Source organism: Cyanistes caeruleus, chromosome 2, assembly GCF_971803275.1.
Source record: "Cyanistes caeruleus chromosome 2, bCyaCae1.hap1.1, whole genome shotgun sequence".
NCBI lineage: Eukaryota > Metazoa > Chordata > Aves > Passeriformes > Paridae > Cyanistes > Cyanistes caeruleus.
Window position 1 is genome coordinate 77921716 of NC_141702.1, and position 15183 is coordinate 77936898.

Here is a 15183-nt window from a genome sequence, read left to right on the forward strand (position 1 = left end):
GGTTTATGCATTGTTTAAAAGGTATATTTGTATATTTCAGACTAAAAATAGCTGCAGAATCCAGAAACTCTCACTACAGCTTGAACACTTTGAGAAGAAAATTTTGACATAAACTTAAATGAAGCTGTTTTGGTTTTTATGCATTATTTTTGAACAGGTGCTCTGTTCAGAGACCAAACATATTCCCCAAGTCTCCAGGATTTTTCAACTATCACCAAGTGCTAGGTCTTAAACTCACAGATATGACAGAATGCAAACTGAGAAACATCTCTTACCCTGGAAAGCTAAGAGAGCCTGTAGCTAAGCAACTTACTTAAAGGCCCCAGAAAATATTCCCCTTCTTACTAGAACATGTGTCAAAACTATTATTAAGAATTGTGGTTTTACCTGAGTGCATTCGCTCTATAATAATTGACTGATGAGGTGGAGGTTGAAGAAAATGTGAAGCATGAGATATTGCAAGAGCAAGGCCAGATCCAAGTGGATTCTGAGGAGTGGAAAAACACCAGTAAAATTAAGTAAAATCTGTGCATTTGTTGTGAGCTGTTAAAGATGTACCATTTTACCAGTTACCAGCCTCACTACGCTTAGATTTGAGCATGAACCATCAAAATATATTAATTACTAAATTCAAAGGATTAATAACTCCTTACAAAGTTAAGCTAGCTCCAATAAAGAGAAACCATATGAGGTACTGGAACAATACTATCTTTAAGTTCTTTCCATATGATATAAATTTAGTGATACAATTTTCACATCTCACCCAAATAAACATATATTTACTAGCACTCAAGTACAAATTAAGACCCTGATAATGCTTATAGCATCTTGTATCTCTAAGAAAAATGAAAGAAAATAATTACCGTTCTAGACTTGTTTGTATTTTTGTTATGTGCTGCAAGGTTAACTGTTGGGGGGTCAATGACTGAACCAGGAAAAAGCTGAGCAAGTTCTGCATTAATAACAGCAGAAACCGCTTCATTAGGTGGAGTCAAAGGTGGAGTCATGAAGAGAGGAGTAGTTTTTGGTGTTGGTGGAATGACATCTGAAGGATGAATGAAGAACCCTGGAGCCGCTACTGTATTAGAAGGCACGGAGTTGTGAACAGGACCAACTGCTGATGCTGCTGCTGCCGCTGCTGCTGTTGTCTGATGCAGTTTTGCTTCCAGCTTTGCTTTCTGTGGAGAAGATGAAAGTAATGTATGTAGCAGATAATATTACTTGTGAACATAGGAGTAGTATTGAGCCACGAGTTCAACTCTGATTATACAACTGGATTGAATAAACCTAAGCTACCTTCAATATAGCCAAGCTGGATGACCAACTATAGTCCGAAAAATTAAACTATTAAACTATCTATTTAATTTGACTCACAAGCAGAGGAACGTGAGTAATTAGACGGAACAATCAAAAAATAATAAAAACCCTACTACTGAACAGCAAAGTAGAGTCAACATAGCCAAGCACTAGACAACTTACAATGGCTTCATGACTGGCAGTTCCTTGTGTCAGCAACTGTGCTTTCATTTCGGTACACCTTTTCAATTTCAGACTGATATACTTACTTATGAAGACCTAGTTTTTATTACAAACTCCCAACCCACCCTTAAAATACACAAAAATAATGTCTGAAAGACCAAAGCAGAATAGGAGACACTCGCAGCACTTGGCTTAAGAGGAACGAACCAGAGCACTGAGCAGTTCCTTCCTCAAATACACTATGGAGGAAAAAAAAAGGCAACCAGCTCTGCAACTACTTTCTCACTTTCTAAGTTTAGGTTTAGCACTAAAAAGAGCCAAATAGCCTCCAACCTGTTGCTGAAGCTTCAAAAGCTGCTGCTGTTTCTCTTGCAGCACCTGGAGCTGTTGCTCGGCTGAGGCCATTGCATGAGAGAGAGACTGCAAAGCTACCTGGGCTGCTGAACTCAGTGCTGTCGAGGCTTCCCCAACTGTTCCAGAAGAGAGGCCACCAACTGCTGGGGTAACCCCAAAGGTACTCACTGGCATGAAACAAACAAACAAACCAAAACAGGTATGTAGAAATTATAAAACACCTTTAATTCCTTATTAATTGTTCAGAGTGATGTAAAAACAAGAGAAATATCTTTTTATGCAGTTCTTGCTATAAGGTAACATCATCTTGAGTTACAAAGTATATGGCTTCTAGACTAAGCACATTGATCATACATGTAACACTTGGATTACTGGAAAGCCACCTATTGCTCCAGAATTCTTCCACCACAAAAGGTTGTAAGGTAAAGATGCAAGCTTGTACATTATACTCTCAAATAGAAACAAATGGATTCAAATTTGTATTGTTTAAATCCACTTTGCTTGCTAAGATTCAAGAAGTTTAACTTCATGTATATAAACTATTTAAGGAAAAACAAACCACAGATGAAACATTTCAATGCTTGCAAAACTATAAGCAATCAGTTTGTCAAACAGTGTCATCATGTTCAATTAAAAATGTGTTGTGGAACTCTGCTAAGTAGAAGAAATGAAAAATTGTATATACCAGTAAACGTACTTGCATCGTCCCTTTCTATTCTAGTTCCATCACTTGTTGAAACACAGGTAAAGTGCAGAGGTTCAACTTCCAGAAGTCCAGTAAGGGAAGTAAAACTACCTTCAGCAGCTGCACAGCTGCTTATTTTCCCATTTCCTGAAAGAGAAACATGTATCTGCACAGTCAGCCAATGTTTTCTTGATAGTGACATTTCAAGTCATGAAATGTCAAAAGGGACAGAGGAACTAAAAATAATGCACATATTTTATTAGCTCCTGTTGCAGAAGAAACATCTGAACACTATCACTATTCCTCAATATAAATGGAAGTATATTATTAAAATGATAATGCTGTCAAATCTGAATAGAGTATATTAATAAGTCAAACTGTCAATTGTGACAGAAGCATAGTACAACCTTTTTAATTCCAGAAATAAATTATATATTGATGCTCTATTCTTTCTACACTGAAAGCAAATTAGCTTGCAAAAATATACTGATGTTACCAGAAAGGAAGAGGAAGAAACTGTCAGACCAACTAATATCATACATGAATTTAGTATAAAACCCAGACTATTAATCAATATCTGAACAAATTCACAGAGTTGTATAGAGGAAGAGATAGGAAGGAGAAAGGCAATAGCATACAAGAGAAGGAAAGGAGTCACTATGGCTGATGAATACGCTTGCTATGAAAAGAATTTCCTGACAGGTAAAAATTATCTAGTTCTTTAGGACATTGCAGGCCTGAAGATTCACTTATGAATTAACCTGAGAGGATAGACACAAATATGCTTTTAAGGTATTTTACCTCCTCTAAAACAGAAAAAATACCTCATGAAACCTTTATATTTAAGTAGAGGAATGCCACATGGCAGCTTCCCAACTTCAGAAAAATCCATTTAGGTTTCTCTGCCTATTTGAGGGCTGCTAGCCTAGATGAATAGTACCACACCTCAAGGAAGCCATTTGAAAGAGGTGACAGATGATTCCTACATGACTGACCCAGGGAATGAGAGCAGCCTTTCTGTCTAATCTCTACCCTGAGATATTCTACAGGATAAGAAGATAAGAAATTCCAGAAAGAGGCTTTTTCTCCTTGCCCTAAGGCCACAGGAAATGTAAAAGATACTATGAGCAAGAAAATACCTTGGACTCTAGCCTGGTTGGAAAGTATAAAATCACATCTTCATGAAAAGAAAACGGTATAATAGAGATTTACCAATTCTACCACAATTGCTGATAAACAGACATACCTGATAGAACGTCAGACAAATCAATTTCATCTGACTGTACTCCAATACTGCTGTTGTATACATTTTTACAAGAAGAGCCACATATTTCCAAATCAAACAGAACTGGATCAAAAGGTGAACTGTATAATCCATATCTGCAAATAAGACAAACAGCACCATTTGTACAATAAGAACGGATATAAAGTTATTTATAGTAAAAGGCCAAGTATTTCATCATCAGCATTTATTATATTCCAAACTGTTCTGTTCATTCACTTGACCCATCTTAGAAATTATCACTTACTTATACTTCATTAAAATAACTTAGTAGATGGCATTTTCAAACAGCTTATAATGTAAAGTAAGTAAATCTTTGTTACTCAAGAGTTTTGAAGATGTAATACTGTCCTGGAAACATGACACACAATCACACTAGACATGGAAAATAGAACTACAAGCCTTAGACAATAAGCCACAGCAACACACACACCTGCACATGGTAAATGAGACATTAGTCTGAAGTCAATAAAAACGAGTTTCAAAACAGAGGAAGAAATTCCACCTCAGCTTGTTCTTCCAGCTGAAGTAAGAATTGAAAAATGAAATGCTGCTGGGCATACCAATCAATGCTTGTGATAAATACCTCAACAGAAGGAAACTTGTAACTTTTACTCTGGCAATGCTGGAGGGAAAAAAATAGCACTGTCACTCAAAGTGGTCCCAAATCAATTAGGGTTTTATAAGCCAAGAAAAAGGAAACTCCAAAGTAGTATCAAAATCAGTGGGGTTCTTTGTTCTTTTATGGTTTTTTGTTTGGAAGTGGGGTTTGTTTGTTTGTTTGTGTTTGTTTTGGGGTTTTTTTTAGTGTTTACCAATACCTATTAGCAGCAACAGAAAAGAGGAAAAATGGAAATCAGGCCAAATTACTAAGCCAGAGTAGAAAGAAAGAATACATCTGTGTAGGTACAAAAGTGAGAAACATAACACTCTAAACCTTGGCAAGAGACAGAAGAAATCCGAAATATTTCAACAAACACACTAGCAAGGGCAGTAAGTTCTTCCAGCCCCTCTTCCCTCTGCCTCCAAGAAGTTTCTCTTTTCTTTACCAGATGAGGTAAAAAAACCCAACATGCGGAGAAGGCTGGAATGTTTAAATGTCTTTTTTGATCAACTGATCACAAAAGTGTAAATGTCTACACGAATACAGCACCAGAAATGAGGTAAAAACAGATTCTAGACTTCTCTGATTGTTAAAATGTTTCCATAATTAGCCGGGCTCAGTACTTTTGGCCACACAATACTAAGACTGTAATTATCAGAAAATGATGAACGATCTTACAAAAGGGCAGATCATCTGAGAATTAAAGATCAACCTTCCATTTCCCAAACAAGTTATTTACAAGGCAGCAAATTTGAAATAACTATACTCAGAACAACAAAGGATAGACTTGGTTGCTCTTTACAAGCATGCATTAGACAGGATCAGTGCATCCTGCACACCTGTAAGATGGAGGTGTTTCCTGCCTGATCTTTCTGTTGTATGCCAGCCAAGACAACCCTCTCCTGTAAAAAGTGGCTACTAAAATACACAAAAATGCTCTGACAAAATTCAATGCAGTACCTTCGCAGCCTGCTTTAGACATCAGATTTAAACTTCAATAAATCAGTCCACCTCAACACTTACACTGATTACTTACACGTTTTAAATAGTTTGATTTATTAATTAAGAAGGTGATAAAACATCAGAATTCTACAAGAGCGTTGTAGAGCAGAATCAGAATCTGAACATACTGGAGACGGTTTAATTTATTCTGTCCAACCCAGATTTATTTCAACAAGCATAGTGCCTTTTACCTGTTCTTCAGCAGAAATGATCAGGTTCACTGTTTTAAGCTTTATTAGCAATCCTTTTCACAAAAGGATATAGAAGATACATCAACAAAAAACAAAGACTGAATCAAGAACATAAAGTGAAAACTGATCAATCATCTTATTCATCTGTGCAGTAATGAACATAAACTATGCAAAATACCTCTTCTGCTTCACGCATCAGAGCCCTCAGCTGGAATAATGTGTAAAATTTGTGTATCACCATACGAGGAACACAAGGACCAAAGAAGCTTAAGAGAATGCTTTAAGAATGACTGCAGGTCTGAAGAATACAATGAAGATACAAATACATTCCAGACATCCAGAATTTGTTTAGAATGAATCTGCTCTTCAGTGCCAATGTGAGGAGGACATAAACACTAAAAGGCTTTAATTGCAGCAGGAGAGTTTTCAGATTAGAGGAGAGCAGGAAACAGTTCAAGTGCTAATGATCACAATAATTAAACCATGTAACACCTTACAATATTTAGAACAATTAATTCCATGACTACAAAAATCTGGTACTTTCAATAACAGGCTGGAGAATTTTTTTCAGATTTTCTAAAGACAAAACCAATCTGTTTTTTTTTTAAGACAGCTGAAAATGCTATCTAAATTTCCTTTTTTGTTGTTTTCTGAACTGCAAAATCATGTAACACACCCTACCAGCCTTATCCTTGCAAGTCTTACTTGATTTATTGTGGCACATGATAGTAAAATCTCATGAATGTGCAAATCTTTTAATTAGACATCTGCTTTTAGCTGATTACCACATGTTAGGCTATTGCATCTGGGACCAATGACAAAGAAGAAAAACACAACAGTATAAACTCTGCAACACAAATGCACCCAAAAAAATATATAATACAATTTGGGGAAAGAAAAGGGGAAAAGGGGGAAGCTATGGCTGCCTACTGATTTCTCATTAAAAGAAACACAAACACAGAAACCAAAACCCATAAATGAGAGTATTCTCTTGATCCATAGACATATAAAGAAAAGGCCCACAAATTTTGCATAATTTAGTAAACTAAATCAAGAAACAGTCAGTCTTTGCTAGAGAGCTATTGCAATCCGATAAGAAATTTGCTGCTACTCTTAAACTACCTATGAGCTTACAGAGTTAAAAGAAAAAGCAAATTAAGTTCCAAGAAGAAAATCAATAAAACACTGTCTAGAAATATTCAGAAAATCTAAGCTCAAAGGACATCAAGAATGGGCTCACTTCAGAAATCTTCCCTTGCCATGAAGACAGCTGTGCTCACCAGAAGGTGATCTGAAATGTCACATGTACCAAATTCAAAAGTGGGCAACTGGAAAGGAAGAAAACTTTCTATTCTAGTTTATTTCTGTTTTTCTATTTAAAGAAAGTACTTGGAAGCAATTTATATGAAGAAACAACTCAATTCCCACAGAAAGGTGCCATTCTCCTGTCAACTGTAATTTTTACATTTTTCTCCTCCATTTGGTTCAGTTCACTTTATTTTTCAAAATTCTCAATTTGTCCGGATACCATTTTTATTGCTGTGATAAGTCTTCTAATCAACTGCAAGGACTACAGATGGTGAAATAAATTAAGAACTAAGTAGAGGAATGCAGTAGATAGCAGGGTAAGAATCCAAGTGTTAACACCCAAGATTAAGTCCTTATGAAGTCTTCTGAAATTACAAATTTTTAAAAACAAAAGCAAAAATAAAGAGATATCCTCTCTCCTCCATACCTTCCCTTACTACATTTTCTATTAAATTTTCAATTTTTTAATTTTATTTTAAATTCTTAACGAACCTCCACCAAACCTTTTGTACCTTGATCTTGCTTGATTTTGAGGAAAACTCTTGCACACAAACCACAATTGAAAGAGCTGTCAAACAGCAGTATTTTTCCTTCATCATAATGCAGCTTTGGAAACTGCTACAAAACTGAACCATCAGAAATTTTCTTTTTGTATCACGTAAATCCAAAATTAAATGGCCAATCAGCTCAATATGTAAAAAATGCAACATCCCAGTCCTAAATTACATTGATACTCTAAATAGAAGTAATTTAAAAGAAGAACCTGCATTGCCAGTAAATTACTCCAGGTCTCTACACCTAGAATCTGGCCTTTAGAAGAAATACATTAAATATATGGTCAGCCTACTGAAAGACTAAAGTTTTGTGAAACACTGTGCCAAACTGAAACTATTCTGTATACGTAATTCCCTCCAAAATAGGACATGATCCTTACACTAAAAATCATAAATACTAACTTAAGGATTGCACAGACTTCAAATACCACATAAACATTTGCTGATTTAAAATGTGAGATAGCAATTAAATTAAACTTCAGCTTTGCACAAGTTAAAACCATTTTCCAGAACTTTAGCAAATTAATCCTTGCTCAAACAAATACAGCACAGTGTAACACACAGTCTTTTTCAGAACACCAAAGGATGGCATTAGACAGTTCTCAGGTTTGCTTTTATTAAGTTTATAACAACCACATTTCTTAGTACCTTGTTTGAAGTAATGCTTCCATCGGTGTTAGGCGATCCTGCAACTGCCGGGACACCGCAGTCAGCAATGATGCACAAGCTGTACTGCATCCTGCCAAATCTTCATCCTTTACATAGTTCAGCAATACAAAATACCAATACACAGATCCTGCATTAAAAAAAAAAAATTATTTCAGGTGAAACATGATATAAAGTTTTCATTGAGAAAGCACACTTTGAAGGATAATCAATGGAAGTGATAATTATCTAATGGCTACTGAATACAGACTAGGAGATATTCTACCCCTTCCCCTTTCTTGAGAGACTTCAATTAAGAATCATTCTGTAATCATACGTTTCTACAAGTACTTCTAATTCTCTTATCAACTAACACATAACTAAAGGAAAAAATGGTTCCCAAGAGACAGCTTTGCACACTTCTTTCATTGCTCCTGCTCACAACAATCAAAATGTTCTTGATATATTAAAGTGCTTGGCTAGGGGTCCCAATCCCATCAGAGCCAAGCCATACTCCAGAGCCAGCTCTTTTCCTCCTTTCATCCTCTGGTTCTGTTTGCTGCCTCCTTAATCTCTATTTGCTGGAGGCACTGCTTCCATACAAATCAGTTCTGAGATCACAGCAGGGTGGCTCTGTACAGAAATACAAATCTCAGCTTCCTCATTCTCCTTCACTCCCTGTGCATTCCAAACTCTCTGCAGCACTGTGTTATGTTTTGACCTGGGTGGTAGTACAACAAGCCTTTTGGAATGCAAACTAATTTTTCTGCAAGACCCACTGGTTATGCCAAGCTAGGAACAATTCAACGATGTCCTAGTGTGAAAAGCAGGCCTTGCCACCCAAAATACAAGGGTGTAGTCATCTTCCCATTCCATCTGGCACTCCAGATGCTTCAACAACGTGCTAAGAGACAGTTACACTGCAATATAGATGAAAAGGAAATTTAATTTGGTTAAAATTTCCTTGTAGTGCAGAAGAATCAGAAGTGGATTGCTAGTTGGGCATCATTTTGATAGCCAAGTTTACTGGCTATCTCCTAATTATAAAAAATAACAGACCACCCTGACTGTCACTTACTTCAACAGAATCTGTTGTTGCTAAACATCTCTCAGAATTCTAAGAAAACTTACTAAGGCTCTTCCAAAAATGTCAGCCATAACGCTCTGGTTTAAGCAAGCTTATTTGTTCAAAATTCCACCAACTGCAAAGCCTACTTCATGACCAGCTCAGTCCAAGGAGCATTTTGTACTAACTGAACAATACCTCATTTTAATTTCACAAGAGAGTCCAACACAATTTGAAACAACAAATGCGCAGTATACATTTACAACAAACACTGCATACGTACCACCTGTGGCAGCAGCAGGCAAAAGAGGCATATTGTCGAGTAAAGCTTTTAGAAGAACTGATCCAAACCCCTGTTGACTTGGGTCACACCTGCCATTGCTAAAAAAAAAAAAAAACACAGACACTTTAACATTTAAGAAATTAAGAATGAAGGATAAAATCTCCTCCAGAAGATGAAGCTGAAAGACTGATGTTTTTTGTAGTCATACCCTAAACACATATTTCCTGAACAGAACATTTACCAGTTCTTGTTGCTTTACGAATTCAATGTCAAAGCGTAACAAACACAACATTCAGTTCAGAACGCATGCAAATCCCCCAAATATATGTAAAACTGAAATAAACAAAAAAAAAATATATGCAAGTAATTAGCACTCACCTGATGCATAGTGCAAGAAATCGTGCACATTTGTGAGCTATGCTCCTCCCAGCTTCAAAGAAGCAAACACGTATAATATCAGAGACGCATTTACGTGTTTTAGAAAGCAAACTGTCATTTCCCTCCTTTGAGCTGTGAAAACAAGTTGTATACTTTAGAGAATTATATAAAACTATTTTTTTAAACTAAACTGATACTGAGAAATAGCCATGATAATTTGAACATAATTCCTCTCTCACCTGCCAGGGCCATTTGAATACACTCCGGCCAACCAACAAAGAGTGTCGAGTACTAGACTCTGAGCATGTTCTGTAGTCAGACCCTCCTCTGTCTTCTTGCAAAGAGTGGTGAGCAGCTTCTCGTGGAACTCTGAAAACTGTAACATGGCACACCGTTGAACTCTAGGGAGAAGGGGAAGGAAAGAGAAAAACAGAATTATCCAATATGGCCATTCTCCAGCTTTGCTGTTAGAAGCAGCAAAAAAAAGAAACCTAGATGAAAATAAAAGCAGCATAAAAGCAAATGCAATACTTTCTTTGCACACATTCCCAATCATCCTATTTTCTGCTCACTGAACATTACATTACATCCAGTAAGCTTCTATGATGTTTTTTCCCCTATTAAAACTGGTCTAGCAACTTGTAAACCTAAACAAACTTTCACCATCTACAGAACTCTTATCAACTGTTTGGACATACCTCTTTGCCTCACTGACCTCTTTATGCCTGTTACAGTCAGTGCCACCACTGCAGGGTGGCAGCTGGTAATACACTTTAAATACCCTATTACCTGCATCTAGGTCTACAGTACCAAACCAAAGACTTCAAAAACTTCTTTGTTAGCTTGATTTGATTCTAAACTTTTTGACAATTAATATAATTTCTGCCTTAAGAAAAAAGGTAATGTGGAAATAGAAAAAGAGCTTCCTTTAAAAAATGTATCTGTTTTACCAAGGAAACTTATTTACATTTGCTTTTTGAAGTCAGGCAAAAAAACCCACTCAACATGTAATTTCACGCATGGTGTTACTCTACCACAAATTTCACAGCATAGTGCCCTCTTGCAATTTACAGGATTTTCCATATAATATAAGCTTATAAAATGACAACTTGAAACAGTATCTTGACCTGAGCTATTTCAAGAACTAAGCTTTTTATGAGAAGCACAACGAAAGCTAATATTTCTTCATAATTAAAAGATACCTACTAACCTTTCCTTTGAAATTGAAGTTTTTTTAAATCTTCGAATTGTAACAGAGACTTCTTGAAGTAAGTCACAGCCTCGCAGATTATCTGATTTTCTTGAAGAAGTAGTGGCTTCAATTTTGCTAGATGGCTTTTCCTTATATTTCCAGAAAAAATAACATTCATGAATCACATTGTTTGTGATGTATTTTTATACCTTGTTCAGTGAAATGCAAACAGTTTGCTAAAATCTCTCAGTTTGAGCATTGTGCCAAAAGAGACTATTTTTATTCACTAATTGCTTTAATATAGAACAATACACATGCACACATCTTCACAGAAGGATAAGGCCTATCAGCAACTGAAAACACTCAAGGAAACAGAAGTTTCAAAAACAAGTGTTCAGAATGTGAAAGTGGCAGAAGAGAACTTTTAAATTAAATCTGCACAAAAGAAACAACTCAGAAATGTTGAACTCTAATTCTTGAAGGTGTCAACACAGTGTCACCTCTTTAGAAAGTACTTTTTAATAGATCTTAATTCTGCTAACAGCTGTTTCATTTTCAGATGACATGAATCATACCGAGTCTACCACTAACACATGAATCTTCCTTGGCTATTCATTACCTTGCCTGCTGCAACTTTTGCCAACAATGAAGCAAGTGAATGGCCCTTGTTGGTCTGAGGTTTTAGAGGAGGTATCCTAACCACTGGTCTAATGCCACCATTGCAGATTTCCTCTGTTCCTCTGTCATTCACTGCTTTGACATGAATTAAAAATGAACGATACTTGCCACCAGCCATGCCTAAAAGTGGAGAAGAAAAAGGGAGTGGGGAGAATTTGCACAGTTTAAACACATTGCAAGTTGTAAACAGAACAGATTAACCGTGTTAATTACAGTAGTTTATCATCTGTTTGAAACAGCAACTCAATATGGTGTTATACAGCAAAACTGGTCAATATAAAAATAAATAACAAACCTATGTCTGACTACAGAAGTATGAGATGCACTTCTGTTACACAAGCTTCATGCAAATAGCATAATAAACTAAATAAATAAAGGTTTACCTTTAACAAGCTTTGGACTTGTTAGTGTCAACATTCCAGCATGGCCTGATAGATCAAGTCCAGTAGCCAGCCATACTGGACCACAAAGAATATCCTCCTTGTGTTCCTCCAGAAATGGACACAATCTAAGACCTTACAAAAACATGAGTAATATGGATCTGAATTAGCCATAATTAAGTCACAAAATCTGATGATTTGTATGGATTAAAAATGCACCATGTCAAACTCTAAACTAACTAAACACATATAATTTGACATAAAAAATGACTTGAAGTTCACTTTCAGACATTTCCCAGTATAATCAATTGAGGTAGATGACAGTTTTAAAACCATTTTCAGTTACATTATATGGATTAATATAGGTGTTGACTGGCTTATAAAGGCACAAAATACACAACTGATGAAATAAAGAACCAATATATACAGAGCCATTAGCCTTACTGGGTTGTTACAGAAGCAGAATACTGTTTAAAAACAAAACGAAACAAATACTAAATTTAAAACAAGGACAGCTTTGTTTCTTCTATGGGAGATAAAAACTATTGAAATCATATTCAGTCATCTGCTGCTCCTTTCTCAGCATAAAACACCTCCCTTTGGCACTTTTATCAGCCCTTTGATCCTTCCCCTCATTCTTTGTAACCCCTCCTTTCTTGGAGTCATAGAATCAAAGAACAGTTTGGGTTGGAAAGGACAGTCATGCTCTAGATAAGCCTGATTACATGAGAGAAAAGGTGTAAAGACTGTTGAAAGGACCAAGAAAAAGAACCATCGCTCTAGAACTGAGTCACTCCAACTGTCAAATTTTAGTCTGCAGCTCTCCTCACTCAGACCCACTCATTGCCTTTCACAGTCTAAGACATTTTGTGGAAGAGTGCTAGTTAACAAAAAAGTTATAAAAACAGGCACAGTCAGTGTGATGTGGCCTAGTTATGAATTCTTTATGTTCTGTTCCTTATTTTCTTGGTTTACTGCAGCCATCTCTACAAAAGCCAGGTATTTAAGGAAAAATGATATTAAACTAGCCAAAGAAACAAAGTAAAATACTGCTGAAACAGGCTAGCAATTTAAGTTATAAAGGTGCCATATCAATCTACTTGATTTCTAAATTCAAATAAACATTAATCTGCTTGTAACCACCAAACTCTCTAGTAGTTTAGGACATTTCTGGTGTGTCTGTGTTAAACTTTTAAGTCATACAGCAAACAGACCAGAGAGAAAAATATCTTTGAAGACAGCTGAGAAATTACTCTATTTTAATGTCTTAGAAATTTTTGCAGAGGAATTCAAATTTATCATTAAAAGAAGAAAAAAGCAAGGTCCTATTTTAACTTAAGTAAAACAAGATCAATAAAACTTACATTGTGGTTCCTCTACATCCATATACTGCATTTCTTCACTGAATTCCACCAGTCCTGGTTTTCCATTTCTCTCCATTTCAATATTATGAGCTGGAGATAAAGGAAATGCGATCTGTCTATCTACTGCTGCTTCTGAAAGTAAAAATATTATCATGATTTCAAACACTGTTCAAGGCTCAGGAAAAACACAAGTGGTAGTTTTCATAGCAAAGTTATCAACTTTCTCCCTATAGCAATATTTCTAATACAAACCCACAAGTATCCAAAGATATGCTTTTCAAACGGATTGAAGTTGCAGCAAATAGTTAAAAAAATAGTATATCTAAATGACCTGTAAAGAGCCTGTTTTGTTTTAACACTGCCCAAATTCTTTTCCCCTAATAATCAACTGCAGATTACTCCCAAGCAAGTAAGATTCCAGTACTGAAAGTTTGATAATTTAAACTTAAAATAACTGGATTGCTCCTGCTGAACATCAAACATTATTTTGGTAATACTTAAACACAGCCCTTTTTCCAATTAAATGGATCACATGAATTATAGATGAAGAGGACATGCAAGCAAATTAACAAGAAGCATATACAGTGAATTAACTGCCAGACCAAAACCATTAGTTCCCAACCGGAAGAATTATGTCTTTGGCCTTCCCATTACTACACACTACATATTTAACTGCTTCCAGTGCTCCTGTCATACAAAAAAATGACTGAATAAACTCTGCCCTGCACATCTTCTCTACATCTCATTATCTTAAAATTTTCATTCCTTTCTCTCCTCATGGAAGGAGAGAAATTGGGGGGAGGGGTGTTAACTGAATTTCAGTCTGAGGTTTTTATACATTTCTAAGAGCCATCAAACAATGTTGAATATTACTTCTCCCTAGGACTGGAATATTTTGGTTAAGATCTATCACAGATATAAATTATCTATCTTTGTCTTCCCCTATAATGAAATCATTAGTGTCCTATTATTTTATTCAATAGTGCATAGAAAAAGGCAAATGTCACTAAAGTCCTTTTCCAAAATTCAAGAAATTGAAAAAGGGAAGGAAACTACTGCAATGCAGCTACACTTGAAGAAGAAGTTGGTTAGTCCAACCCTAATGAATAAAAAACAAAAAAGACTTTGCCAAGGCTGCCTTGCAGGTGCTCTCATATTCATACTTTCCAGACTGCCTGACCCCCCATTCAATGCCTTTTCTACCTTGTAAAAGAAAAAAGCAAATTCCAGTATATTGCACGTAAGGAAATGAAATGCCATTTTCTGGAAAAGCTCTGTCATGTCTTCTGATCAGTATGCTCTGCTGAAAAGCATTCACAGAGAGATCTGGCAATTTAGTTCACAGCTAAATCAAATGTCTCCAAGGAATTACCACCTCATGGAACTGTTTGCTTGGAAGTGTTTAAAATTGAAGCATTAAGGGAAAGCATTTAGCTTTTCTTCTATTGTTTTGTTCCATAGGTGAAGATTTTCAGATTAATTCTGACATCCAGGTCTGCAAATGGACTGAAATCATGCTGAAAACAAAGCAGGTTTCATTAGGACAGAAACATGGACAATCTGCTCTGGTTTTCTCTTTCATAGAACAAATTTCTTATTTGTGTTAAAATTAAGGTTTTACGGCAAGGATTAAAAAAAATTGAAGAAACTGATTGAAGAAACCTGTTGACTGCTGGCCTGCAGTCACAGCTAGTGCTTCTGTTAAACATAAACCATCTTGAACCCTAAAAGAATAGGC

General features: G+C 36.0%; 1 protein-coding gene across 3 annotated transcripts in view; it reads right to left on the reverse strand.

The window, feature by feature from the left end:
• Positions 1-15183, reverse strand: part of BIRC6 (baculoviral IAP repeat containing 6) — a 175370-nt gene that overhangs the window by 114545 nt on the left and 45642 nt on the right. For 2 of the 3 annotated variants that reach the window (XM_086878079.1, XM_086878081.1), the window contains 13 exons: positions 13446-13577; positions 12085-12216; positions 11643-11821; positions 11042-11172; positions 10071-10232; positions 9832-9963; positions 9454-9551; positions 8108-8255; positions 3765-3898; positions 2519-2665; positions 1813-2000; positions 864-1178; positions 388-487 (listed from right to left, as the gene is read on the reverse strand). In XM_086878079.1, coding sequence (XP_086734205.1) covers positions 388-487; positions 864-1178; positions 1813-2000; positions 2519-2665; positions 3765-3898; positions 8108-8255; positions 9454-9551; positions 9832-9963; positions 10071-10232; positions 11042-11172; positions 11643-11821; positions 12085-12216; positions 13446-13577 — 1998 coding nt within the window. The remainder of the gene's footprint in view (positions 1-387; positions 488-863; positions 1179-1812; positions 2001-2518; positions 2666-3764; positions 3899-8107; positions 8256-9453; positions 9552-9831; positions 9964-10070; positions 10233-11041; positions 11173-11642; positions 11822-12084; positions 12217-13445; positions 13578-15183) is intronic. The other variant, XM_086878080.1, reaches the window with a different exon arrangement.